Source organism: Mus musculus, chromosome 4 (genome assembly GCF_000001635.26).
Source record: "Mus musculus strain C57BL/6J chromosome 4, GRCm38.p6 C57BL/6J".
Lineage (NCBI taxonomy): Eukaryota > Metazoa > Chordata > Mammalia > Rodentia > Muridae > Mus > Mus musculus.
The window spans coordinates 134,239,236-134,266,226 of record NC_000070.6 but is presented as its reverse complement, the minus strand read 5'-3'; the positions used below and the strand labels follow the sequence as shown (position 1 = coordinate 134,266,226).

The 26,991-nt window shown below is 51.2% G+C and overlaps 3 protein-coding genes and 2 long non-coding RNA genes across 12 annotated transcripts; 2 read left to right on the top strand and 3 right to left on the bottom strand.

The window, feature by feature from the left end:
* Nucleotides 1-30: 30 nt before the first annotated feature.
* Grrp1 (glycine/arginine rich protein 1) lies at nucleotides 31-15,125 on the top strand. 5 transcript variants are annotated; one of them, XM_006539198.3, is made up of 5 exons: nucleotides 31-223; nucleotides 2,734-2,976; nucleotides 3,553-3,605; nucleotides 3,925-4,035; nucleotides 13,969-15,125. In XM_006539198.3, exon 5 carries the CDS (start codon nucleotides 14,062-14,064, stop codon nucleotides 14,875-14,877), a length of 816 nt encoding a protein of 271 aa, XP_006539261.1. In that variant the 5' UTR covers nucleotides 31-223; nucleotides 2,734-2,976; nucleotides 3,553-3,605; nucleotides 3,925-4,035; nucleotides 13,969-14,061; the 3' UTR covers nucleotides 14,878-15,125. The 5 variants fall into 5 exon arrangements, with proteins under 5 accessions (XP_006539261.1, XP_006539262.1, NP_001092766.1 ...); XM_006539199.3 differs by lacking the exons at nucleotides 31-223; nucleotides 2,734-2,976 and having other exon boundaries at nucleotides 3,396-3,605; nucleotides 3,937-4,035; NM_001099296.2 differs by lacking the exons at nucleotides 31-223; nucleotides 2,734-2,976; nucleotides 3,553-3,605; nucleotides 3,925-4,035 and adding an exon at nucleotides 12,121-12,197 and having other exon boundaries at nucleotides 13,969-15,117.
* Gm42325 lies at nucleotides 940-9,470 on the bottom strand. The gene is made up of 3 exons (XR_881491.3): nucleotides 9,072-9,470; nucleotides 7,900-7,995; nucleotides 940-1,269 (listed from the first exon to the last, which is right to left on the bottom strand). It is a non-coding gene; the product is annotated as a predicted gene, 42325 (long non-coding RNA).
* A 999-nt stretch (nucleotides 15,126-16,124) lies between the features above and the next one.
* On the bottom strand, nucleotides 16,125-19,279 carry Gm30191 (predicted gene, 30191). 3 transcript variants are annotated; one of them, NM_001372230.1, is made up of 4 exons: nucleotides 18,470-19,279; nucleotides 17,842-17,925; nucleotides 17,642-17,739; nucleotides 16,125-16,482 (listed from the first exon to the last, which is right to left on the bottom strand). In NM_001372230.1, exons 1-4 carry the CDS (start codon nucleotides 18,521-18,523, stop codon nucleotides 16,185-16,187), a joined length of 534 nt encoding a protein of 177 aa, NP_001359159.1. In that variant the 5' UTR covers nucleotides 18,524-19,279; the 3' UTR covers nucleotides 16,125-16,184. The 3 variants fall into 3 exon arrangements, with proteins under 3 accessions (NP_001359159.1, NP_001359158.1, NP_001359157.1); NM_001372229.1 differs by having other exon boundaries at nucleotides 18,875-19,279; NM_001372228.1 differs by having other exon boundaries at nucleotides 19,126-19,279.
* A 1,074-nt stretch (nucleotides 19,280-20,353) lies between these two features.
* On the bottom strand, nucleotides 20,354-22,464 carry E130218I03Rik (RIKEN cDNA E130218I03 gene). 2 transcript variants are annotated; one of them, NR_040436.1, is made up of 5 exons: nucleotides 22,405-22,464; nucleotides 22,252-22,323; nucleotides 21,814-21,992; nucleotides 21,125-21,320; nucleotides 20,354-20,804 (listed from the first exon to the last, which is right to left on the bottom strand). It is a non-coding gene; the product is annotated as an RIKEN cDNA E130218I03 gene (long non-coding RNA). The 2 variants fall into 2 exon arrangements; NR_040435.1 differs by having other exon boundaries at nucleotides 20,354-20,934; nucleotides 21,814-21,907.
* Nucleotides 20,636-22,921, top strand: Zfp593 (zinc finger protein 593). The gene is made up of 3 exons (NM_024215.2): nucleotides 20,636-20,923; nucleotides 21,140-21,202; nucleotides 21,297-22,921. The coding sequence occupies exons 1-3, from the start codon at nucleotides 20,724-20,726 to the stop codon at nucleotides 21,436-21,438; spliced, it is 405 nt and encodes a 134-aa protein (NP_077177.2). The 5' UTR covers nucleotides 20,636-20,723; the 3' UTR covers nucleotides 21,439-22,921.
* The last annotated feature ends 4,070 nt before the right edge of the window (nucleotides 22,922-26,991 follow it).

Genomic DNA, 26,991 nt, shown 5'->3' with positions numbered 1-26,991 from the left:
TGAGGAAGACAATTCACAAATGGAAATTAAAAAGCCAGAGTCTGGAGCTGTGGCTCAGTTGCTTCCCCAGCGTGAACCAAGACCTGGGTTTGAGCCCCAGCTCTGCATGAAACCAGGTGCAATGGCACATGCGTAGGAGGGTCACGAATTAGAGGTCAGCCTGGGCTGCATGCCAAGACCCCATCTCAGGGAAGAGAAAGAGGGCTGCGAGTATGGAGCACAGGTAGGAATGCTTAGCTTGCATGCATGAGGGATCAGGTTCAAGTCCAGAGAAGGAGGGGGAGGGGGAGGGGAGGGAGAGAGGGCAGGGATAGGAGGGGGGGGATGCTGAGGACAGAGCACTTGCTGTTATGTTCAAGGGCCTGGGTGGGATTCAATCCTCAGCAGAGAAAGCAAACAGTGCCCTGTGCATACCTGTAATCCCAGCACTGCGTGTGAGGCAGGAGTTCAAGGTTAGCTTGGCTACCTAACAAGTTTGTAGCCAGCCTGGTCTAGGAGAGACTCTGTCTCAAGAAAAGAAAAAAGAAAACAAACAAACAAACCAAAAAAAAAAAAGGAAGGTGGGGTGGAGATATGACTCACTGTGAGAACACTGGCCCAGCCCAGGACCTGGGTTCAAACCACAGAATGGGAAAAGAAATCAAAATGTGAGAGCCTTATGTGCGTGTTGTTGTAAGTTGGCTGGTTTGGTTTTTTGAGATAGAGTTTCTCTGTGTAGCCCTGGCTGTCCTGAAACTCACTCTATAGACCAGGCTAGCCTTGAACTTAAGAGATCCACCTGCCTCTGCCTCCTGAGTGCTGGGACTAAAGATGAGTGCCACCAACGCCTGGCATATCAAAATAAATTTGTTCCAGGATAGTGAGGTTTAGTAAATCTCAACTGAGCATGGTGGAACACCTACCTACCTAGTAAGACTGTCTAGAAGGAGAAGGAAGAGGAAGAAGAGGAGGAAAATGGGGAAGAAAGGAAGGAAGGGAGGGAGGAAGGATAAGCCTTCTCAAACAGCTAGGATCAGAGACGGCATAAGTCACATTTCAGTATGTAGATGTCTTTATTCTTCACCCCATCCCCATGACACTTAGGGAAAGATCTCCGATCACCTGGATTGAGGCTGGATACAGAAAGCATCTTCCATGGAGATGTTCACCGGCCAGGTCCACAGGGTTCAGAATCTGGTCCTTGGGAGTGGTCGGTTTTCACACTCAACAAACCACATCTGGTCCTGTGAGAAGCCTTACAGTGCCTTTAACCACTTGTCCATGACCACCCTGGAACAGATAAAGCCCAGTGTACAGAAATGGCAAAGGGAAAAACAAGCCCTACTGTGTGTAAGGCACTTTGAAACATGGCTTTAAAAATTATTTTGCTTAAAGAAACACTCTCAAAGCTGGAATGATGGCTCATCCGTTAAGAGCATTGGCTGCTGCTCCAGAAGACCTGGGTTCAATTTCCAGCACCCACATGTTGGCTCACAACCATTCCTAACTGCAGTTCCAGGGAATGCCTTCTTCTGGCCTCAGTGGGCATCAGGTATTCCCATGGTGCAGTACATACATGCAGACAAATACACATACACACAAAATAAATAAATATAAAGATAAAAAAATTTCATTGTAATTCACCAGAAAGATTTAGCATTTCTGAAATGACATCCATCTAATGGTTTAGTGGGAAACTGACAGTCTGCTATAGGAAAACATTTTAACACATCTCTTACTAATAGATAAAATAAGCGAAGTAAAAATATATTAGTAAAAATATAAATGTTTTGAATTGAGAAGTTAATGAGCTCTGTTTCAGTATTCTGTTTACTCCAAGTCATTCCAATCATTCACTGTCCCAATTACTGTAGAATTAAATAAGTCTTCCTGTCACCCAGTGTCTTGCTATAGAATCTGTGCTGATCTCATACTCACAATCCTTCTGCCTCAGACTCTCAAGTGCTGGAATTAAAGGTGTGTACCATCTTGCCTGCCTGATGATGGTCCCCCAGTATCAACCTTGGCACATATTCTGTAGCAGTTCCTGCTCAGACAAACATTACATCCTACAGGGAAGCTCTTTAAACAATTCAAATAGCTTCAGGAAGTTCCTGAAACTGAGCAGATTCACTAAGCCTCTTCTTAAGAGTAGACAAGCCAAGTTTCTGAGAGTCACTCTCAGACCAGCCAAGTTGCAAAGAGAACTCTGAGACCAGTCCATCTGCTTGAAAGAAGCAGAAACCAGCTGAGCTGCCTTGAAGAGGTTTAGACCCATTAAGGCAACCTGGAAAGGATGCTCTCCAACCTGTTGAACTGCCTGCAAGCTGTGTGGTGTGCTCCAGGTTCACAGCCATGTTGTGGTGGGCTTTGGTGATGGGGCTGTCTTTGAGTCACTTCAGCTCCTGTAAATGACCCCTCACCCATATTCATGTAACAACTCCAGTAAAACCCACAGGTTCCCCAAGGTGGACTTTGGCGGTATTTGTACTTTGATCCTCCGTGGGCTCGTTATTTGGGACAAGTAGATGTGTGTGTTGCATGTTCCCAAGAAAGTCTTGTCACACGATAGCACTCCTCAAGAGCTTAATAAATGTCAGGGATTAACTGATCACAACAACATATGATGTAAAGCCATCTCCTAATCTCCCAGAAGGAACACTGATAGAGGTTCCCAGCCTTGTTGGTGGTGGTGGTTAACTACCTTTACTGGACACCCGGCATCCACATAAAGAACTGTCTAAACCCTTCCAGGTGGCTTAGGACATCAAGGATGTCTGTCCAGGCAGCCATGTGGGCAGACTCAAGAGCTCTGGAAGTCCTGGAAAAGACCGGGAAGTTGAAGAGGAATCAGGAAGGTGTCCTGCCTGGTGCAGCCTGCCCCCTGGTGGACAAGCTTGGATAACCCTACACTTTCAGGGTGTTCAGGCACAAACCACTCCCCGGAGAGTTTCTGCACCGCTCCAGTTGCACGAATTTGCCTGTGGATTTTGTCAGGTCTGGTTTGTTAACGTTGGAAGCAATATTATTATGGTGGCAATTTATCATGTGTGGTTAACCAAGACTTGGGCGATGCTATCTCCTGATGGTCAATTGAGATGCAGGGGCAGGCGCTCTGCATCTTAAACCTCCAAAGGGGAGCAGCGTGATCTGCATCTAGCTCACTCATCCCACGAAGGCTCATCCCCAGCTCCTTTTCGTCTGTTTGGATGCTGGTGACTGAGCCCAGCGCCTCATCCACGCTAGTTTGTTTGTTTGTTTTTGTTTTTCGAGACAGGGTTTCTCGGTGTAGCCCTGGCTGTCCTGGAACTCACTTTGTAGACCAGGCTGGCTTCGAACTCAGAAATCCGCCTGCCTGGGATTTTAATCCCTGTGCTGGGATTAAAGGCGTGCGCCACCACGCCCGGCTTGTTTTTGTTTGTTTGTTTGTTTGTTTGTTTGTTTGTTTTTGTTTTCTCATCCATGCTAGTAAGTGCTCTACCAGTGAGCTGCAGCCCCGGTCTGTTTGAGGGCAGGAAGGGACATCAAGTGGCTTGACTTTTGTACCCCACTTTCTCTGGTCATCAAATACAGGCTGTTCTGGGCAGCGAGTGACCTCGGCAGCAGCCTCGGTGGACTTAGAGAAGGTAACGTTGCTAAGGGGCCTGGCCATGTGTGGATGGCAAGTCCTCCCTTGAAAACTGGTCCCGATCACACCACCATCTGCACTGAGAGAGAAGTTGCTGCAGATGCTGCTGGCTCTTCCCGAGGGAAGCAAAGGATTGTGGGAGGACCCAGCCCCAGCCCCTCTCCCTCCTCCCAGCTCTCCCCTCACAACTTCTCCAAGCCTCCATGGCTCCCAGGGTGGCACAGTGCAGGCCCTCATGCTGTCAGAGTGCCCGAGTACCTGGCTCCCATTCCCTGCTGCTGCCAGAGTTACATGACATGTCTGTTTACAATGACCAGTTATCAACACAGGACTCCAAGAAGCACCCAGGATCCCCACAGATTCCTCCTCATCCCTGCTGAGTCCCAGAGGCTGCATTCCCGACTTAGAACCAGAGTCAACGATGCCTGGTAAGATGGGGTGTCAAGACTCCTTTCTTCACTCTTTGGACACAAGAGGCAGCCATAGCTTTGTAGTTCAATGCAACTCCTATGGACAAGTATGGGGTTCTGGGCTAAAGATGTCAGTTAGGAGAACACGCTGCTCTTGCAGAGGACCAGAGTTCCGTTTGCAGCACCCACATCAGGGGACTCACAACCATCAGTAACTCCAGCTCTGGTGCCCTCTTCTGGCCTCTGAGCTCACCTACGCTGCTGTGAGCATTGTCACACACAGACAGGAGCACACACCTTCAGTAAAAAAGAAAAGCGTGAGGAGCCTTAAGAGGACCAGAAGTTTCAGTACTGCAAAACCCAAAGGTGATTCCCTGGGTCCATGGAGTCCTGGTGAGTGAGCTGTTCTTGGCCTGACTCCTGCTTCCTATGTTCCTGTATTCTTCAAATATATAGCTGGATGTGGTAGTGTATGCCTTTGATCCCAGCACTCAGGAGGCAGAGGCAGGCAGATCTCTGAGTTCGAGGCCAGCCTGGCCAGCCTGGTCTATAAAGGAAGTTCCAGGACAACCAGGAATACACAGAGAAACCTTGTCTGGAAAAAATCAAACATACACACATACACCATACATACATACATACATACATACATACATACATACATACATACATACATACATTCATACATACATACACACATATACAAACATACACATTTAATCTTAGCATAAGTATTCATACCTGAGGGTATGCATGTGTACCAACTGCATGCCTAGTGTCCTTGGAGGCCAGAAGAGGTCCCCTGGACAGGAGTTACAGTAGTTGTAAGCCACTATCATGGTGCTGGGAACCAAAGAGTCAGCTGACTGAACGAACAGTCTACAGTGCTGGGAATGGAACCCAGCCCCTCACGCATCCCTAGTGAACGATGTTCAGCCCTCAAGGTGAAATCTGAATAGCACTGAAGGAGCTAGAGGAGCCAGGAGATCGGACAGGGAGAAGAGAGACAAACCCCAAGTGGTGAGAAATGTGTGGTGTGTTCAAAGAGCAGGCAAGAGCCAGGTGTGGTGGTGCGTGCCTACCATCCCAGCACTTGGGAGATGGGAACAAGAGGGTCAGAAGATTGAGACAATTCTTATCTATTCTTAGATGTCCTTCTGGATGACATAAGATCCCACAGCAAAGCAGAAAGCCCAAAAGCAGAGAGCAGAGCAGGCCAGGGGACCAAGAGCATTTGAAGGGGACAAGACAGGGAGAAAGAAGGGAATAGGGGATAAGGTCACAGAGCCAACAGGCCACAGAGAACCTGCCTGCCACCAAGAATGTTAGCTTCTTTGGGTTTTGGTTTGTTTTGGTTTAGTTTGTTTTTTGTCTTTTGAGACAAGGTTTCTCTGTGTTGTCCTGGCTATCCTGAAAGTAGCTTTGTAGACTAGGCTGGTCTCGAGCTCAGAGATCCGTCCTCCTCTGCGTCTCAAGTACCGGGATTAAGATTTATTTATATTATGTATATTATTTATTTTATGTATGTGAGTACACTGTAGCTGTCTTCCGACACACCAGAAGAGGGCATCAGATCCCATTACAAATGGTTATGAGCCACCATGTGGTTGCTGGGAATTGAACTTGGGACCTCTGGAAGAGCAGCCAGTGCTCTTAACCCTTGAGCTATCTCTCCAGGCCTGAGTGCTGGGATTAAAAATGTGCACCCCACCAGCAGTGGTGGCGCATTCCTTTAATCCCAGCACTTGGGAGGCAGAGGCAGGCAGATTTCAGAGTTCAAGGCCAGCCTGGTCTACAGAGTGAGTTCCAGGACAGCTAGGGCTACACAGAGGAAACCCTGTTTTGGAAAAAAAAAGTGCACCCCAGCACGGGGTTGTCTTCTGTGTTGATGAATGAACCCCACCCCCCAGTAATTCACCTACAAGCCAATGTTCTAGAATGGTTGTCTTCCAACTTACTTGACAGTGTATCACATGTGTGCTTTGTGCCCTTGGAGGCTAGGACAGGGTGTTGGCTCACCCATAATTGGAGTTGCAGGAGGTGGTGAGCTGCCATGGGAGTGCTGGGAATCAAATCTGGGTCCTCCACAAAAGAAGCCAGTGCTCTAACCACTGAGCATTCCCTACAGCCCCTGACATTGCCTTTTATTGGAGTGCGTTTTGAGCAGGAAAGCCATAGGGAGTTTTAAATTTTGTGTGTGTTTGTGTGTGTATGTGCGTGCGCACATGTCCACGTGCATGCCTATGTAACGGCATATATGTTTGATGTATATTTGAAAGTACCGATGTAGCCATTATATTGAGAACAGACTCCAGGGAATGAGTGTGGCAGAAGTGAAGCTCAGGAGAGACCGTCGCAGCATCTTAGGCCAGGACATTGATGATGTGGCCTGAGGCAGTGGGAATGTAGCTGCATAAGAAGCCATGGTGTCCAGGCATTTTCTAAAGATAACCAGTGGGTCTTGATGCTGGATTGAAGGAGAGTGTAAGAGGAGAGGTTATCCTCAGAGGGGTTGTGGTTGTAGCTCAGTTTGTAGAGTTTACCTCGCACTCAGGAAGCCCTGGTTTTGGTCCCCAGCATCGCATAGAAGTGGACCTGGTAGTACACACTCAGGAGGCAGGAGGATCCGAAGTTCAGGGTCATCCTTGACTGTGTAGTTCAAAGCCAACTTGGGTTACTCCAGACTCCGCCTCAAGATAGGTCAGGCATACTGCCCAACTCCTTTAATCCTGGCAGCTGGGAGGCAGAAGCAGGAGAGACTTTGTGAGTTTGAGGCCTGGTGAGTTCCAGGCCAGCCAGACTACATAGTGAGACCCTGCCTCAAAACAAACCAAAAAATCACCATCAATGTCATGGCTTGAGCGGCTCCAGAAATAAGCATAGGCGGTTTCACATTTGCTTGTCCACCTCTCGCCATCCTTTAAAAACAGCGCTGCATCTAAATTCCACAGAGGAGAGAGAAGGCATGCGGCTGGCAAAGTGTTAAAGGCACGGAAGAGAAAAACTGGTCAGTGTGAGCCTCAGAGGTCACCTCATAGGCAGTAGCATGTGCACAACACACACATACACACACACACATACATACATATGCACACATACATACATACACACACATACATACACATACACATACCCACACATACATACACACACGCACACACACACACCCCACACATACACACACACACATACACACACACACACCACACACACCACACACATACACACACACACATATATACACACACACACACCACACACATACACACACACACATACACACACACACATACATATACCCACAAATACATACACACATGCACACACACGCATACACACATACATACGCATACACACACACATACACATACACACACATACACACCACACATACACTCACATACATACACGCACACAAATGACAAACGTTGCTGGTTAATATAGGTTAACAGGATCTAGAACCACCTAGGAGACTAGCCGCCGCTGGACATGTCGGTGAGGGATCCTTCCGGTTAAGTTCATGGAGGTGGGAAGAGACACTTTAGCCGTGGCTAGCGTCAGTCCATAGGCTGTGGTCCTGGACTGAATAAACAGAAGAGAGGGACCGGGACACCTGCTCTCTCTCCTCGCTCTCAGCTTCCTCACCCTGGCTGCAGTGTGATCAGCGGCTTCCTGTTCCTGGCACCGTGCCTTTCCTGCCATGCTAACAAAACAAACCTTCTCTTCCTTAAGTTGATTCTGTAAGGCATTTTGTTGCAGCAATAAGTATTACAGCTAATATGCCAGGAAAAGAGAAAGAAAGAGAGGGGGGGAACGAAAGCAAACATGAAGAAAAAGTAAACTCCTATACACCACCTGTGTGATCACGGAGGCGTTACTAACCTCCTGTGTTAACAGGGTAACAGGGCCAGGGTGGTAACTCCATTATTGCTCTCTGAATGCTTAGTATCTGTGGGGTCCTAGGCTTCGTCCCCAGCACTGCAAAAAAGTGAATAAAATAAAACTCATATAATAATAATTCCCACTTTGCAAAGGAGTTTGTAAGTAAGGGAGGTACTGAGTATCAAGCACTCTTTTTGCACAGTCCCTAGTACTGGAAACACTCGCCAATTGTACCTGGCTCTGCTATACTAGTTGATCTGCACTAAAAGGGCAGACATCTTGTCGGTCTTTTATGCACTGCTCACTAGCTGTGTAGGGGCTCAGAGGAATAAATGGTCGGTGATATGGCATCTCCCTCTCTAGTACCCACCCCCCACGCCCGTTGTGTGTCCTGGCTGAGTGGTGCTGAGGGCCTAGCTCTGCTCTGAGCCACACCCCTCTGAGGGGCAGCAACCAGAGCCAGGCTATTGTTGTGGCTCAGATTCTTTCCCCAAATGGAAAACCACAAATGAAAGAGAAGCTTTGGCTCTGCTCTCTGGAATCGAGGAAGGCCACCAGCTCATCAAGGGGCCTCCTTCCAGGTCGGAGTCCCTGCCTCAGGGCAAACCTCCTCACCTCTCAACTCTACCTTTTCTGCACCCTGGCTTCTCTAAGCCTCTTGCCCTCCCTGAGACCCAGCTCCTGCTGTCCTCTGACCCAAACACCAATCCCCTCCAGGCCCTGCTCAAATCCCTTCTTTGAAGCTGACCCCACCCCACCCAGGCAGAACAAATCGCCCCTGGCCCACCCCCTGTCATCTGCTTTGTCCATTTCTCTGTGAGGCAGGGCTGATGGTTTTTTTTTTTTTTTCCCCCTCTGTGGTCCTTCCTGTTCCATCTTGGTGCCACCCTCCTGATGAGTTCCTCAAGGGTTAGTGACCCCGGTCTGCTGACCCCAGAGCACAGGGAAAGTGTCCCAAATGATCTGTCGCCAGCAGCTGAGGGTGAGGCTGGGGGCTAGGGACAAAAGGCTAGGGTCACACGATCAGTCCAAGTCTGATGGCTGACTGGTGGAGAGCCCAAGGAGAAGTCACATTCATCTAGCATTTCCAGAGCGACCCAAAGTGCTGGCGATTTCTCAACCCACCCTCAAACTACAAATAAAAAAAAAAAAAGCCAGGTCTCATCACCCACATTTGATAAGGGCTGCCTAGAGAGGCCACATTTGTTGTTGTTGCTGCTGTTGTTTGTTGTTGTTGTTGGAGGCCAAGTAGAAAAAGCAGAAAGTCAGGATTTGAATTAAGGCAGGCCTGAGTGTGGCTGGCCGTGGCCTGGGGTCTGTGGCTGGCCGCAGAGAAATAGACAAGAGTCTCCCCCTCGGCGGCGGCAGTGCAGGCACGGGCTCTGAAGCCAGGTCTGAAGGCTTCTCCAGCCCTTTATCACCATTCCTGACACTGACTGGAGCTATTCCCAGTCTGGCGTCAACTCTCTGTGAGAGGAGTCGCCTCTCTCTGACTCAGGCCCGTTTCCAGCTCAGGTGCTCCGGGAACCAGCTCGGATATAGGAAGGAAACAGCTCTCAGATTTGGCTTTCCCCTCCCCCCCCCCCTCCAGGTCCTCGCTAGTGGACCGGAAGGAGCCACTTTAAAGATCTCCCAGGGGACCCATGACCAGAAGAGAGAGAGGATCCGGCCCTTGTTGAGTGCCCCTGAGAAATGAGGGCCGCTGGACAGAGGGATGTGGGGCCCCCCTCCTCTTCGCACAGACAGATCCATGACCTCCCACCTTCCTCTCTTTGTCTGCCTTACCCTCCCCCTCTAGCTCTTCCAGGGTCTCTCACCTAGAGGCTACCCACCCCATTAGCTCTGTCCCATGTGCTCCCGCTCAGGCTCCGTGGTCCAAGGTCTGTGCCTGCCCGTGAACACTTTGTCCACTGGCATCCTGGCGTGGGGCGCTGACACTTCAGACAGGGAGCCCCTCTCCCCCCAGAGCAAGGTTCTCAAAACTTCCCCACCCACACACAACTGAAGACCCCTCCTCCAGGAGTGTTGCTAAGGCCCTATGCTCTGACTAAGGCTCCCTAAGTCTCTGCTCTCTGAGTACTGAGGGGGAGCCAGGCTCATTTTAGAAGCATGGGAAAGAAGACATCCAATCAGGATGACTTTTGTGGTACCCCTTCCAGTAGTCTAGCTTCTGCCCTTGATCCCCAGAACACTGCTGTGATAGGGCCCCCTGCCAGTTTAAGACCAAAGGGATGGGGGGGAGAGGCAGATTCAGTGAGACACTAGGTCCCATCCTCCCCTGGCAGGCCAGGTTTCCTGCCATTGACAGCACCCCAGCTGGGCCCCCGCCTAACCCTCCCCCTGCTTAACCCTTTCATGTTCAGGACTCAGGGTTACTGGCTTGTACCCCATCCAGAAGGGACCATTTCGCTAGATTAAATATGTGGGTCATCGTGTGAAGTAACCAGAGCCGCCTTTGGCATATACTTATTTTTCACTAAGTCACCTGTGATATAACTCAGTTGGGGCCTTGCTTCACATCCACAGGGCCAGGGTTCCACCCACTGCATCAGGCATGGTGGCTAATGCCTCTAAGTCCTGTGCTCTGGTGATGTGTGTGTGTGTGGGGGGGGGGAATAGGAGCATGAGAAGTTCAAGGCTAGCCTGTGCTACTTGAAACTTTGCCTCAAAACAAAACAAAAGTTAGCTATTATTATTCCTCCTCGTGGGAATTTGGATAAATCATTTCCCAGTCTGGACCGCCTATCTCTTCAGCTCTAAGTAGGAAAACCAATAAAACCTAATCCCCAAAGATTGTCCCGGAGATGGATTGTGACAGAGAACGTGTGAGAGCATTTGCTAAAACACTGCGACAACTCAGTTTTGTTATGGAAATAAAGGATGCAAACCCTCCCTCTTTACTGTAGGACAGGGACCCTCAGGAGGTCAGGGGCTCAGGGTCCAGGGCCAAAGGACTGACCTTTGAACTCTGGGTGGCGGACAGTTCACCCGTCCACAGGAGTGCTGTGTACAGGGTTTTTTCATAGAAACAGGGTCAGGGCACTCTGGCAAGCTCCCCAGGTAGGAAGCCAGACACTCTCTTCTCTTCCTCTCCTCCATGCTAGCTCCATTTGCCTCAAGACAGATTGTGTGCCCTAGAGTCTTCACATCCCATTCTGGTCCAGGCGTGGTAATAGCATCCCCCTGCCCCCTACTCAGGCTATGAGCTTTGGGGTCTTTGACTCTTGATCTTGCCAGACAGGCAGTGGGGGCAGAGGAGAGAGGGGATTTGGAGGGTCTGCGCAAGTCCCTCCTACTTTACTAATTTCCTTCCTCATTAAGTGGGGTTACTGTCCCTGCTGAGTCCTATCTAGGTTCCACGGGAGGGGGCTCAAAAGAGATCAGAGAGCATAGATGCAAATGTGCCTTGCAAACATTACAAGTGTTAAAAGGGAGGGAGAGGGCTTATGCTAAGTGGTGGGGCTGGTAGGGGGTGGGCCCAACTGGGAGAAAGGCTAAGACCCAGTGTCTTTTGAACTCTGGGTGCTAGGTCGTTCACCTGCTGAGAGGGTGGGGGGGGGGGCTCCTTTACGAATAGGGCTTCCCCTGGAGATAAATGAAGTCAGAGAAGGGAAGGTTAGAGCTTTAGTAGTCCCCAAGTAGGCGGCCAAAGGATAGAGGCTTAGCCCTGGAAGATCTCTTCCATCGCCCCCTTCCCGTTAACTCTGTTTGCCATCTTTAAGGCTGTACCCCGGAGTTCTTGCTTAATCCTCACGTTCCCTGCACACCTGCAGCACACTGTATCCACCCACCCTTAGGGTGCAGATACTAGGGCTCCCCTCTAGGAAGAGCAGGCTTCCCACAATAAAACAGGCCTAAACCTGCCAGAGGGGGAAAAAGGCAAACCACATAGCACCCATTTCTGCCCTTTGTCCTACCTCGGGGCATGGGTACTTCAGAGGGAGCTGCAGAGCAGAAGGTCTTTGTTTGGGGTTTTGTCTCTTCAGCTCAAGTTTACAGTAGCTCCATGACAACCATTGAACAGGGCAGAGACTATTTATCTAACCATCTGTAAAGTTGCAGGAACACGGCTCACGGGTCCTGTCAGCACTAATGTAAGTCAGGTCAGGAAGGAGTTAATTGAGACGGAGCTCTGGGTCAGCAAGAGTTAACCTAGGGGGTGGAGGCTCTCCGCTTTTCCTGTGGAGAGGAAGGCTAGGCTGCTACCAAAGTTACTCCCTCGTCCCCGCTGTTCCTTCTGCCTTCAGTCTGGGCATACCCAGGGACCACTGCAACTCAGCATCTCCACCCGACGACGAGTGAGTGTATCCAGAGTCCAACGCTGGGTGGGAGGGCCACTTGCGATGCATGGGAAGGAGACTGGTGCCAGGCTACTGAAGCTAGAAGCACCAGTGTTCAGAGCCGAAGCTGGAGTGGACAGAGTTGGAATTTACTAACTCTAGGGCTGGGAGAGTTTAGGCAGTGGAGCAGAGAGGACAAGACTGGCTACCAGTCTAGGATGGGCTGTCTGTGGTCAAACATCAAAGCCAGCCCTGAAAACAGGGAACAGGCAGGGGACGGTAGACTATTTTGGTCCTTGTGTTTAGGGACTTTTTATAGCCTCTCTGCTCAAGGCTAAAGAGAGAAGGAGAAGACAGAGGCCATCCTTGAGGTCAGACAAGCTCAGTGCCCTCCCGGGACCTTGGAATCTGACCCATTGCCTACTATAGTCCCCGAGAGAATAGAGCGGGGCACAGGGAGACCGTTATTGCTGCCTAGGTTTCAACCATTCACACTCTAGTTAGATTTACCACCTACTGGAGGGCCATGCTGAATAGCGGTTATGGAACATGTAACTGCTTGGGCTGGGGCCCGCAGTTGGCAGGGTCTCTGCTCTAAGGCCTCTGTGAAGTGTGGAGGACACCCCTTCTTCACACACCCTTGCCTAGTCTGTTCCTTTGTCACCTTCAGATCCAAGGTTCTCTCAGTCCCCAGAACCAGTAAGTCCCTCTCAGCTGTGTGGGAACGGGAAATCGGAGGGCAGGGGTGGGTGTGTTAAACCATGTGGGTGGCCCATTCTGTTAGCGGACAAGGAAACTGTCAGCTCTTGATTTACCTTCCCTCCTGCCCTTTTCCGCAGCACAAGGGGGGTGAAGGAAAAAGGCCAGAGGTCTTTGAATGTGAAGGGGATAGGGACCCCGAGGGCCAATTTCTGGTGTGGAAGTTATTCAGAAGAATTGGTGGAGGGAACAGATAAGTGAGACGAGGGGTTCCTGCCCAGTTTTAGAACAACAAGATCAGAAACCAAACCTCAGAGGGAAACGTTCTGATAGACCGGCAGGGAGTCCAAGCTGATCTAGATCTGCACAGTAAGGCAAGAAATCTGGGTTTCAAGGTGGCACCCTAACTCTCAAAGGGACCCGTTTAAACCCTTTCATTTCCAGGCCATTGTCCTGGCCTCTGAAATGGAAGTGTGGGGGTTGTTGGACGGAATGGTGTTTACAGTTAGGCTTTCTGGGACTCCCCTTGGCAGGGGCATAGAGTGGCTGGCAGTCGCAGATTGATACGGCCCGCGGACAACCTCCCTCTCCTTCCTGAATAGCCCTGTTGGGCCTGGGCAAGGAAGCTGGCAGCAGCTCCTAGAGGCTTCTACCCTATGGTTATGTCCCTGACCTCGGTGCTTGGGGGCGGGAAGGGTGGGTCGGCTGCAGTCAGCCTGTGGCTGGGGAGCCTCCTTGTCTTGGGTTTGAAGCTACACTGTTGGGAAGAGGTATTTTTTCCGGTTAAGGCCGGTTTCGGGAACCGGGCTAGGACCCCGCCTGATTTTCCTTTCCAAGTGTCCTGCTTGCTTGTCTTGTGTACATGGTTCAGAGGCCAGGTCGGGATGTTCTCAAAGGAGCATAGATGCCCCCTCCCCAAGAACCACCCAATGCTGTAAAGGAAGGAGGGAGGTTCTCTCTTCTGCTCCTTGGGCATGGCACCAGTTCGTGGGGGAGGGGTAACTGGCTGATCCTCTACCCAGGAATGCCTGCGGGAAAGGAACAGGAACAGCCTACTACTCTCTTCCAGACAATTCCTCTCTCCCCACAGGCGCCAGGAACTCCGGAGAATTGCTCGCTGCTCCTCAGCTACCTGTGCGTCCTTAACTGTGTATGGAGCCCTGACCTGCCCAGCTCCGTTAAGATGCTGCTGTCCTCACCCACTACACCTTCGAGGGGACGAACCCCCAGCGCCGTGGAGAGGCTGGAAGCCGACAAAGCCAAGTACGTCAAGACGCACCAGGTGATTGTACGTCGTCAGGAGCCAGCCCTGCGCGGGGGACCAGGACCGCTGACACCACACCCCTGCAATGAGTTGGGGGCCTCTGCATCGCCCAGAACGCCTGGGCCTGCCCGCCGGGGTAGCGGCAGGCGACAGCCAAGACCTGACTCCCTTATCTTTTACCGCCAGAAGAGGGACTGCAAGGCTTCGGTGAACAAAGAGAACGCCAAGGGCCAGGGGCTAGTACGACGCCTTTTCCTGGGTGCCACCCGGGACGCTGCCCCGAGCAGCCCGGCACCTACAGAGAGACCTGGGGCTCCCGCGGGGTGGGCTGGGTCCCCGGATACACCAGAGGCGACAGGAAAGCGCGCAGTGTGTCCCACGTGCTCGCTGCCACTGTCGGAGAAAGAGCGATTCTTCAACTACTGCGGCTTGGAGCGCGCGCTGGTGGAGGTGCTGGGCGCCGAGCGCTTCTCTCCGCAGAGCTGGGGCGCAGAGCACGGCCCTCAGGTCGCAACGTCGCCGCCGCCCGGCTCCGGGGACACCAGCGATTGGACATCCAGCGACAGGGACGCGGGTAGCCCGGACTGTGCGGGCGGCGGCGGCGGCTCGGAGGCGGCAGGGTCGGCGCGGGACGGACGCCCCACGGTGTCGGTGGTGGAACGCAACGCGCGCGTCATCCAGTGGTTGTACGGCTGCCAGCGCGCACGCGCCCCGCCGCGCGAGTCTGAGGTGTGACCACCACCAGACAGGAAGACGGCTCCGGGAGAGCTAGCCCGGTCCGTGAACAAATCCTTCCCTGGATCTCAGGTTCCCAGATCTGCACGCTGAGCAGGCAGGACCACAGGCAGGGGCCAGGCGAGGACTGTGGAAACGGGTAAAGTGGCCACGTGGCCTCTCTAGATTCTAAATGTGAGCAGCGATGGACTTGGGGTGAGAGATGAACGAACTACTGAATAAAGCTAAAATGTTATTTAATAAAAGGACCATGAGTTTGGCTTAACGGGCAGATGTTGAGGGAAAAGGGAAACTGGTTTGCATGGCTGAGTGCGTGGGTTTTGAGCGTGGGTCCCAGGCTGTGTGTGTGAGCTTGGCCAAGCGGAGGCCTTTGACGGTTATTAAAGGAGGTAGAGAGCAGTGTTCTGGAGGAGCTGTAATGCGTGTGGCAAATGTGCCTGGAATATAGAAAGTGCTCAATACACGGTAGCATTGCTTAAATTACCCAGAATTCCCAGAGCTTCGCACCCCAACCCCGCTCTCCCAGAGTCCCGAGGTAAGAAAGGCCGAGACTTGGAGGATCTGTGATGGAAATCACTAAAACTGGAGCACCTTTAGGTCAGGGTTCGGAATCTCCTGCCACTACTGTCTGTGCCAGTTCAGCCTCACCCTGTTAGCAACCGCTGTGGTTGAACGACTGAAGGCTGAACACAGGACTTCATGCTGATGGAAGCCCTCCACCAACCAAGCTATATGCCCAGCAGGGTTTCTTTTCCCCGGCGACACAAAGTCGCGGGTTTTCCTTACAGATTCCGGTCAAAGCCTTTGTTCAAGATTATCCTCCCTCAGCTCTGATTTCCTTCCCCAACTCTGCATTCTTATCCAGGAAACTGTCCCCAAATTCCCTATGTCCCCTGAGCTCCCACGGGTTGCCCTGTTTTGTGCCTCAACAAAACTTTGTATGGGACCCGCTGGTAGAGAGCTATCTTGTTGGTCCAGCATTTTCGTGCATTTCGTTTTCGCGTATGCCGTTGGGCAACCAGCAGGGTTTGCTGAATGAAATGAAGCTGGACAGGGATGTGGAGTCTGTCCTCGAGGGCTTTCTGGAAAGTCTCACCTTAAATCCTGTCAACTGGAGCGCCTTGGCACAAAGAACACTCTTCTTGGCTAAAGAACCCTTTAGCCAGACGCCCCCACCCACCCACGAGGTCGCCCACCTAAAAGTAGTTTTTCCTGTTGTCTGAAAAAAATTACGCAGTTACACTGAGTGTCAATCCAGACGATTTTATGGGAGGTAGGGAAGAAGGGGCACCAACGTGGCGGGCCAGCTAGTCGCCCTTGGGCGCAGCCTTCACCCTCATCTCTGCCAGTTTGTGGGTGAGGAAACCCCACTTGAAGCCTGCCGCTGGATCCGCCTCCCGTGTCTCGGGGCACTCGGTAGCCTCCTCGTCAGGCTTGTCCTGGGGCTCCGGGTCCCTCTCCGCGGCGGTCTCCACGCCGCGCAGCATGGACGCCGCCGCCTGCTGCTGCTGCTGCCACCTGCTGGCGAACGCGTCCCAGAATCCTGGTCCGCGCGGCTCGGTCTCAGCTGTGGCCGCCTGCGAGGAAGGGGGCGCAGCCAGCGGGCTGCAGGAGAGACAGGGGGTCAGCAGGATGGCCCAGGGTCCCAGAGAGGGGCAGTGGACAGGGTAGTGGACAGAAGGAAAGACAAGCAGAGAGGCCAAGGGAGTCGGGGCAAGGTCAGGGCCTGGAAAGCAAGGGGAGGTAGAAGAGGACAGGATCAGGAGAGGTGAGAGGGCTGGGCAGAGGAGAACCGGGATCCCAGAGTTGGATGGAGCGGTCAGGAGTTTGGAGAGTTGACTCTGGTGCAGAGAGGATAGGCCAACAAGCCAGGTCTGGAAAGCCAGAGAGGGACTTTGAGAGGAGAAGGGGGAGCCTGTTGGGGTGAGCTTGTTTGGGTCCTATAGGAGGGACCCTCCCCTCCCCCATGTGGGGAGAGAGCCAAGTGAGCCAAGTGGTTAGGCTCTAGGATTGAGAGAAAGAGGAATTTGGTACTCGGAGAAAGTGGAAGAAATCCTGGCACAGAGAGATAGAAGAGGAGTTAGGGAGAGTCAATACGGGAAAGGACTGTCAAGGAGGGGTGATAAGGCTGAAGAAGGAGCCTTGCCTCTGGAAAAGTCCTCAGAGACCTGGGACTGGAAGGTGGGGGAGAGGTGGGCAGGAGCCCTGAGGCAAGACTAATGGATGGGTGTCCTAGGGAAGCAGGGAGTGTGGTGGGTGGGTGCGCAGGACTGAAAGAACGCAGATGGGCTCTGTGTGTGTGTGTGTGTGTGTGTGTGTGTGTGTGTGTGTGTGTGTGTGTGTGAAACCAAAGCCAGTTGGAAATGAAACCCTGAGTCTGTTCCCAATATCAAAGACCTTATCAAGCAATTCCTTCCAAACTGTTGCGCTTTGGGCTCCTCGGGGATCCTCAGGCCTCCATGGGCACCAAGAGAACCAAAAGAGGAATCTACGCTGGTGACAAGCTGCTTTGGAAGGTGAGGGTTTATCATCTAGACCACCCTTCATCACAAGCACCCAGGAAGGTCTTCTCTGCTATCCTGGGTTCTAGGGAGATGGCTGTCCTCAGGAAGGACTTCCCTTTACCTCAGTCCCAAGAGATCTAACCCAATCTCCTACATAGGCCTGCTGTATCAGCCCGGGACTAAAGCTTTACAGGATTGGGACAGAGGTAGAAGAGAGATCCTAGGACCCTTCCAGCCCTGCCCCCTAAGGACACACATACTGATCAGCACAGGGCTCTGGTGGCAGCAGTTTGTCCTCGTCTTCTTTGTTAAACAGAGATGACATTGTCAGCCAGCCTTTCACCCCAACCCCCTGAACCTGGGAGGAGAGAACTGGGCGTCAGGAATGGACCAGCCTCCAGGGCTTCACCACAGCCTCTGTCAGGCTTCCAAGGCTTGAACGGAAGACTGTCAGACTCACCCTGCGGGCCAGCTGTGACATGGGGTTGAACGTCTCCTCCGTGGGTTCTGCCTTCTCAGACTCCTCCAAGGTGGGGCTCTCCCTCTGGGACATAAGACACCCCCAACCCCAAGCATGAGAGGAGCCCCATTGCTAACCAGCACTAGGCAGCCTATGTACCATAGAAGTGCATCTCCCACACACCCTGCATCTCCATTGGAGCCCAGAGGAATGCCTGCGGGCACACACATCTCTTCATCATGCTTCTGCTCACATACGCAGGGCTGCATGGTAAATCTCTGCAGATACCCTTGAGCACCTACATCTGCCCACTCCCAAACACAGCTGAACGAACTGGAAACCTTGCACAATGGCACACTATGTGTGCTACTACAGACACACAAGCGTCTTTGTGGCTAGACCTCTCCCCCTGTATACACACGGGTGTGCAGTCTAGGCACCCGGGCAAGAGCACTCACGAGGCTAAGCAATTCATTCCTGTGTCCTCTCCTGCAGGAAGCTGGCTAAACAGAGACCTAGGCACAGCCCTCCAAATTTCTCTACCAACCAAACGTAGCCCCCGGAAATGCCCACATGAAAGCACGCAGGTACAGAATTCTGCTCAAAACGCACATGTATGGAAACTCACTAAATCCAGTTCACATCTGCACCGGACTGTCCACAGAGACACTAATTGTAGCATTCTCTTGCCGACACATCCACAGGAAGCCAGTCTTGGACACGCACCTGTCCAATCATAGGCTTATCCACCCCCTCGCCGGGCTTGTCCCTGCCCCCTGCCGCATCTATTTGTGTAACTGCCATTTATCACAACTACTAGACATAAACGGTCTTAGTTTCAAAGTCCTTTTTGCCTTCTCTCTCACAACCAAGTACGGCCTAAGTATGGCTTTCATCAGATGCTGCTACTGTGGTCCGCAGAGGGTGAGAGCCACTCCCTACTGCCATAAACAGGAGCTCACTACTCTGCAGGCAAGGGATCCCACTTTTGCTTAACTTTGTCCACTAGAAAGCTGTATAAAGTGTAACGTACTTTTGTGTCTACTGCCGATATTGGCGTTGGAACGATCTTTTTCGTATGGCAGCTCCTGAGATCCTTGGAGTCAGCGACTGCTTCTCTCATGGCCCTAGCTCTCCTTCATTTTCTTGAACATCTCTGTCGCTGCGCTGTGCTGTTTGGAAGCCCACCTACAATTGTCTTCTTCCCCAGACTATTTAATGCTCTCTGTGCTCCCTACCTTGGCTGGCTGTCTGTCTGGCCTAGAAAATAAGGACAGTACCCACCTCCTCTGCCAAGTTCTCTTCAGATTCTCCACTCAGCGTCTGTAGCACTTTGGACTTGTAAGTTTTCCAGAAGGCTTGGTTCATGGCTGCAGGGGAAAAGGGTCCTGGCACTCAGGCACAGAAGGCTGGTAGCTCAGTGGGCACCAGTGGCTCTGGTCCCAGAAACTTGGAAGAACCAAGAGCCTGTCCCCGGGATCCGGTGACTTCATGAAAGATGCACCAGTCTCCCCAGCTGGCACAGTGCCAGGCAGGTAAACTTGATCCCACGGATTCTGAGGTTGGGGCAGGCTTGTGCCATTTCAGCCCCAAGTCTTGACCCAAATTGGCCAAAGTTAATAAAGTCAGCTTTTTGGAGAGTCCATTTTTCTGCCTGCAGTCGGGAATACTGATGGCGGCTCAATAGCTGTAGAAAAAGTTTTCCACTTGAGTGGAGTCTTGAGTCCAGGAGCCATACCTATGCATCCTGTGATCGCTGCCATTCTAGCTGGGTCCTCATCAGGGTCCCACCCTGTGTCTACCCAGTCCTCATAAGTTGGAGTTGGAAGATCCCAGACCTCCAGTCAGCACGCTGGGCTTCCATTTCACTTCGGGTCTGGCCTAGAAACCTGTTCTCCCCAGGGATGCACGTGCCTCACTCCCTGTTTCCTGGCAACTGGTTCCAAAGAGCCAGAATGCTTAATTATTGCTGAGGTCCTCTGCCCCCATATAGTGGAGCTGGCTCTGGCCAGCCTGAGAGGCACCAGGCCAAGATGAGCAGAGGCACCATTTCTTGGTCATTTCCCCCTTTCCTGCCAGCCCTCCCTGGGCATAAAGAAAGAAAGCAAAGGTGGGGGGCTTCTTCTAGGGACATTTCCTCTTGGGCTAGTGATGTGGTGCCCCACCCCAAACTCCTCTGTTAGACTGCCTGCCTGGATTATATGAAGCCCTGGACACCAACCCCAGTTCTGAAGAACCAAGCAAGCAAGCAGCCAACCAACCAACCAACAACAGACAAAAAGCTCTTTTTGTAAAAAGAGCTGAGCACTCTTCAAGGACAGACCCCTTAGGTGGTAGATTCTTTGTGAAACAATTTTCTGCTTTTTGCCCCAGGAATTTGCTTGAGAGTGGGGGAGGGAGAACAGAGGAGAGATGTAAAATGAAACGCCAGTGGGGGGTAGGTGAGGAGAACAAGGCTCTTTGTTAGAACCTAGGGGTATCTCTGGGTGACCCATCCATGATTCCACACTAATTCTCATTTATGAAGTAATTTATTCATGGCACAAGCAACAGTGCTTCCAGAGACGTTAAAAGCATCCCCTACCACTGAAATTCGGGGTGTGGAAACCGGCAAGTGAGGATGGGGCGGGCAGAATAGTGGGACCGGCTCCCCTCAAGCCCGCTCACGCCCCGCGAGAGCCCAGTCACTATCATCGACGACCATCTGGGGGCGCTCAAACGGCCAACCCGACCGTGACGTCATCAGAGGCAGTCTGTCCAATCCTGCTCCGCCCCCGGGCGGGCCTCTCGTGACGTCACTGGGCGGCCCGGAAGCGCCAACACGTGTGGGTCTTTTCCCTACTCCCTGTTTCTTGGTCTTGTGTGTGGGTGTCTCTCTGATCATGGGTCGCTCTCGGCGGACCGGCGCGCACCGAGCACATTCCTTAGCCCGCCAGATGAAGGCCAAGAAGCGGCGGCCGGACCTGGATGAGATTCATCGCGAGCTGAGGCCGCAGGGGCTCCCGCGGCCCAAGCCGGAGCCGGACGCGGAGCCCGACCCGGACCTGCCAGGGGGCGGCCTGCATCGCTGTCTGGCTTGCGCGTGAGTCCAGCCTGGGGAGGAGCAGGGTCTGAGGTACTAGCTAGGGGCAGCGAGGTCCGGGCCGCGAGCCGCTAGAAGGTTCTGTCTTGGGATCCCTGGGTCAACCCGCCACTTATCACTTCGGGTTCAGAATCCGATGTCTGGGAACGAGCTAGGGCCAGGGAGGTGTGAGAGACCTCACCCCTTCACTCTTTCCCTCACCCTACATTCCTGCAGGAGGTACTTCATCGATTCAGCCAACCTGAAGACCCATTTCCGATCCAAAGACCACAAGAAAAGGTATGGAGGGGTCAGTAGAGGACTGGCGGATGGGTGCCATGCAGGAAGGGTTTGCACTCGGTGAGCTCCGATCTCCAACTCTTCTTTTTCCCAGGCTGAAGCAGCTGAGTGTCGAACCCTACAGTCAGGAAGAAGCTGAGAGGGCAGCGGGCATGGGCTCGTATGTTCAACCCCAGCGGCTGGGCGTGCCCACAGAAGTGTCCACTGATATCCCTGAGATGGACACGTCCACCTGAGTGGCCTAAGGATGCAGGGCAGAGGAACTGCCCATGGGCAGTGGTTCATCAGCCAAGCTGAGAGTGTGTATTTTGGATTTCCGGTTTGCGGAGATGCTCTCTTCCGGGTGTTCTGCCCAAAATAAAGGACCTGGACAAGAGGGCACACCTCCGATACTAACTTCCCTTACCAGGGGTTTCTGGGCCAAGATGTCTACTCCCTACTAGGTCCAGCTTTGGAACGGGTATCCTCCCCCTGCTTCTTTGGATCTAGGCTGGAGTCTGGCTAGGTACAGCGTAAAACTTGGGAGTAGGATCTAGCGATGGCTGAGACTAATCCCCAAGGGGAAAAAAGTGGGATTCGGATATTGCAGCCCCCTCCCCTGAATCGCCTACCTCCAAGCCTGGGCGAGAGGCTACCCGCCTCATCACGGGGCCTGTGATGGTTGCCGCTGCTTCACCATCTTCCATACTGCATAGCAGGAGCCACCTAACCCGAGGACAGCCAACAATGTAGCCACAATCCCAACCAGGGGACTCCGGGGCTCTGCCTTCAGCTCCCCAGCCACCTGCATCTGGGAGAGCACAGAGGGTGCACGTGAAGGGTCAACTGAGGCTTCTAGGCAGGAAGAAGGGTATAAGATGGCGCAGCTGGGTAAAGAAGATGCAGGCGCCATTTCTGCCCCAGGGAGATTCCACCCCAATCCTTCTCGCCTCACTGCCCATCTGGGTCCCGGCTAGTCAGGCAGCAGGGAACGTGACAGCCTGACTGTTGGGGGTATCAGACGTGTCGTTGGGGGAAGTTGGGAGGAAGAGGTAGGTAGATTTCCTTACCTGTAGCACCCGGAAGTAGCCAGGAGTCAGGCGTCGAAATCTCATAGTGGGGGCACTGTCCTCCCTGTTGGCCTGTGAAATGGGAACAGAAATGAAGACTGGGTGTCGCCCAGGGTGCCAAGAAGTGGACACCAGAGCATAGGGGTCCCTGACCTATTTGCCTGGGCACTGTATGCTCAGAGGATGCTCACCGATGCCGGCTTACCCAAGTCTGGCAGGGGGCAGGGCGGCTGGATCTTTAAATCTGGTCCCTCCCCCCCTGCCTGCTGCTGCCTTGCCAGCCTTAGGAGCAGCTGTCAGGAGGGATCAGCATCAGGCCTGAATATCAGCTCCTCCCCCATTTACCAGAGAGGCCAGGCCAGGCATGTAGGCCAAGTCTTGGCTGACAGTGCCCAGGAGTCCCCGCATCCATCAGGTACTAGGCAGCCTCCCTCGGCCCTGGTCTGAACTGGATGTGAGCATTCAGCAAAAGAGGCCATACAACCTGTTAGCCACTTGACCATTGAGGTTCTGTAAATTCAACTACCTTGGTGGGAGGGTACACTTCATCTCCACCCCCCAACCAAAGATGGAGTTCTCACAAGAACATCTTTTGTGGGCTTGAGGGTGACAAAGGTTTGCTTGTGCCATTAAGCTGTCTATAATGTTATGTTAAAAAATTTTAACTACATTTATCAGTGTGCATGTATTTTGTTATCTCTTGCTTTTTCTTTTTTTGAGACAGGATTTTTCTACATAGCCTCCTGGCTGTCCTGAAACTCGCTATGTAGATCAGGCTGGTCTTGAACTCAACAGAGATCCACCTGCCTCTGCCTCAAGAGTGCTGAGATTGCCGGGCAGTGGTGGCGCACGCCTTTAATCCCAGCACTCGGGAGGCAGAGGCAGGCGGATTTATGAGTCTAAGACCAGCCTGGTCTACAGAGTGAGTTCCAGGACAGCCAGGGCTACACAGAGAAACCCTGTCTTGAAAAAACAAAACAAAATCCAAAAAACAAAAAGTGCTGAGATTAAAGGTATAGGCCAGCATGCCTAGCTTTTTGTTCTCTGTGAAAATGAAGGGGTGGGGGGAAGGACAGTTTTCAGAATAGTATGTGGAATATCTAAATAGAGAATAAGAACGCTCCAGTGCAGTGATGGGGAGGGCTCTAGTTCAGTGATAGAAAGTCTGTCTGTCCTTTGCAGGCTCTGCAAAAGATCCCCAGAACCACCAAAAAACAAAACAAACAAACAAACAAAAACCTAAGAAAGGAAAACTACGTAAAAAGTGTTGGCTGGGTATGATGGCACACTCTAATCCCAGCACTCAGGAGGCTGAGGAAGGCAAATCTCTTGAGTTCGAGGCCAGCCTGGTACACAGAGTGAGTTCCAGGACAGCCAGGGCTGTGTAGTGAGATCCTGTCTCAAACAAATAAAAACAATATACACACACAAAGAAAGAAAAGCAAGGAAGAAAGAAAAGAATACAGGGGCTGGCAAGATAACTTAGTGGGTAAGAGCACTGACTGCTCTTCCAAAGGTCCTGAGATCTGACACCCTCTTTTGGTGCTTCTGAAGTCAGCTACAGTGTACTTAAGTATAATTAAGAAGGAAAGGCAGACAGGCCTGTCAGGAGTTCAAGCCTGGCATGTGTAAAGCCCTGAGCTTCCATATCAAGTACCCCATAAGCCAAATGTAGTGTCTTATGTCTATAACCCCAGTACTCAGTGGGAGGATCCGAAAGTCAAGGTTGTCATCCTCCAACATTCGGGGAGCCCCCAGCCATCTGGGGTCCATAAGACTCTCTGAAAAGGAAGAACCAGTTTACAACTGATTCAAAACTGCTGATCCTTAGCCTACTTTGTTTGTTTTTTGGTTTTTCGAGACAGGGTTTCTCTGTATCCCTGGCTGTCCTGGAACTCACTCTATAGACCAGGCTGGCCTCGAACTCAGAAATCCGCCTACCCCTGCCTCCCAAGTGCTGGGATTAAAGGCGTGCGCCACCACTGACCGGCCCGTAGCCTACTCTTAACCCCACGTGGTGGCATTCTTTGTCTTGGACCCTGATGTCATGTAGCTGCCATTGGTTAGGTTCCTCTGTGTCTGTTAGACTTTGGATGACCGAATGGCTACTACCTGTTCTCCGTCTGCTGACCCAGACTTCTCTGTCACGTCTGCATTCCCTACCTTAGAGCTGTTTGCTAATTAATCTGTGAGAGGAGGGCTGAGCCCAGCATGTAAGGCCTGAAGTTCAGTTCCTAGCACCACAAAAAGTAAGTGCTGAGTTAGACCACTCAGACTACTAATGCTCCTATTTCGAGGCAGTGTCTATGTAATCCTGCTGTCCTAGAGCTCACTGTGTAGGCCAGGCTAGTCTCAAACTCACATCCACTTGCCTATCCCAAGTGCTGGAGTTAAAGGGGTGTTCCCACTATACTTGGTTAGTGTTCCTTAGATATATTTAAAATCTATAATTATACTAAAATTCTTGGGGTTCATGAATGCTGTGGTGTGTGTGTGGCAGTCACAGAACCACAGGTAGGATTCAGCTCTTCATGTGGGTCCTAGAAATTGAAGTCAGCTGTCAGGCTTGGGGACAGGCAGGGTTACTGACAGAACAATCTCATTGGCCCAGTTTTATGTTTTTATTTAAGATGAAAAATGCCCTGGGGCTGGGGAAATGGCTCAGAGGTTAGAGCACTGGCTGCTCTTCCAGAGGTCCTGAGTTCAATTCCCAGCAACCATCTATAGTAAGATCTGGTGTCTTCTTCTAGCCTGCAGGCATACATGTAAGCAGAACACTGTGTATATAAATAAATCTTTAAAAAGAAAAATGATGTCCTAATACCACTGAAAAGTAAGATTTAATTTTAATTTTTCTAATGCTATTTATTAATAAGTACCTCAGCGTATCTATCACACATTTGTGTCTTAGGTTTTGGTTTGTTATTTTAAGAGAAAATTTTATATGTATGTTTGCCTGCATGTATGACTGTGTACCATTATCATCCCTGGTTACTTCAGAGGCCAGAAGCGATTATTGAATCCCTGGAACTAGAGTCAAAGACAGCTGAGCTGCCATGCGGGTGCTAGGAACTGAGCCCAGGTCCTGGAAAAGCAGTCAGGGCTCTTAACACTGCAGCTCTGCAGCCCTGGGCTTTTGGACACAGGTGTTCCAATGCTAGTCAGTATTCTTTAAGACTAAATAGAAATAAAATATATATTACGTGCTTACATTAAAATTTTTATTAGGGTGCATCAATGGGTTGCGACATAGTCCTGACTGCCCTGGAACTCACAATGTAGACCAGACTGACTTGAACTCACAGAGCCTATCTACCTCTGCCTCCTGAGTGCTGGGATTAAGGTGTGTGCCATCACACCTGGCCACAGATTTGTGTTTTGTTATAATTGTTGGTGTAATTCTAAGCATTGTTTTGTGATTTTTCTTTTTTTTTTTTTTGTTTTGTTTTGTTTTCAAGACAGGTCATGTGTCACCATTGCCTGGCTAGAGATTTATTTATTTATTTATTTATTTATTTATTTATTTATTTATTTATTTATTTATTTATTATATATGAGTATACTGTAGCTGTCTTCAGACACACCAGAAGAGGGCATCGGATCCCATTACAGATGGTTGTGAGCCACCATGTGGGTTCTGTGTCACCATTGCCTGGCTAGAGATAGATTTATTTATTTATTTATTTATTTATTTATTTATTTATTTATTTATTTATTTATTATATATGAGTATACTGTAGCTGTCTTCAGACACACCAGAAGAGGGCATCGGATCCCATTACAGATGGTTGTGAGCCACCATGTGGGTTCTGGGATTTAAACTTAGGACCCAGAAGAGCAGTCAGTGCTCTTAACCGCTGAGCCATCTCTCCAGCCCCTGTGCTTTTTTGCTTTTTTTTTTTTTTTTTTTTAAATAAAGGATTTGGGAGTATGGGTGTTTGCCTGTGTTGTGCCATGTTCATGCAGTTTATGAGGTGGGCAGAAGAGGACATCAGATCCCCTGGAACTGGAGCTACAGACAGTTGTGAGTCAACATGTGAGTCCTAGGAATTGAACCCGGTTCTCTTTCTGCCTGTTCTTAACTGTTGGCCATCTCCCCAGCCCCAGTTGCTTGGGCTTTTAAGAGCATCATTCTAAGCCGGGCGTGGTGGTCCACGCCTTTAATCCCAGCACTCGGGAGGCAGAGGCAGGTTTGAAGCCAGCCTGTTCTACAAAGTGAGTTCCAGGACAGCCAGGGCTACACAGAGAAACCCTGTCTCCAAAACAAAACAAAAACAAACAAACAAACAAAGGCATCATTCTAACTGGTTCTGTGATGCAAACTGTGGTCTCTATTTTTTTTGGGGGGGGAACAAAAGTAGGAAAATCACTGGAACCCCTGAGTTGTAGAGCAGTCTGAGCAACATAGCAAGAATGAAAAGCAACTCAAAAATTGTAGCAAGAATAAAAGCTGGGCTGGTGAGATGGCTCAGTGGGTAAGAGCACCCGACTGCTCTTCCGAAGGTCCAGAGTTCAAATCCCAGCAACCACATGGTGGCTCACAACCATCAGTAATGAGATCTGGCGCCCTCTTCTGGAGTGTCTGAAGACAGCTACAGTGTACTTATAATAAATAAATAAATCTTTAAAAAAAAACAAAAAAAAAAAAACAACAAAAAAAAAAGAATAAAAGCGCTTTCAGGAGGCAGCTGACATCTGCAAATGTCTTGGGAATGGCTGGGGTGCTTCCTCTTCACTTAC

Coding starts and splice junctions, on each gene's coding strand:
- Zfp593 (NM_024215.2), top strand. CDS start 20,724: ATGGGTCGCTCTCGGCGGACCGGCGCGCACCGAGCACATTCCTTAGCC. Junction 20,924..21,139: donor CATCGCTGTCTGGCTTGCGC/GTGAGTCCAGCC, acceptor ACATTCCTGCAG/GAGGTACTTCATCGATTCAG. Junction 21,203..21,296: donor TCCAAAGACCACAAGAAAAG/GTATGGAGGGGT, acceptor TCTTTTTCCCAG/GCTGAAGCAGCTGAGTGTCG.
- Gm30191 (NM_001372229.1), bottom strand. CDS start 18,964: ATGAGAGAAGCAGTCGCTGACTCCAAGGATCTCAGGAGCTGCCATACG. Junction 17,926..18,874: donor TATCGGCAGTAGACACAAAA/GTACGTTACACT, acceptor CTTATGTCCCAG/AGGGAGAGCCCCACCTTGGA. Junction 16,483..17,641: donor CCAGAGCCCTGTGCTGATCA/GTATGTGTGTCC, acceptor TCTCTCCTGCAG/CCCGCTGGCTGCGCCCCCTT.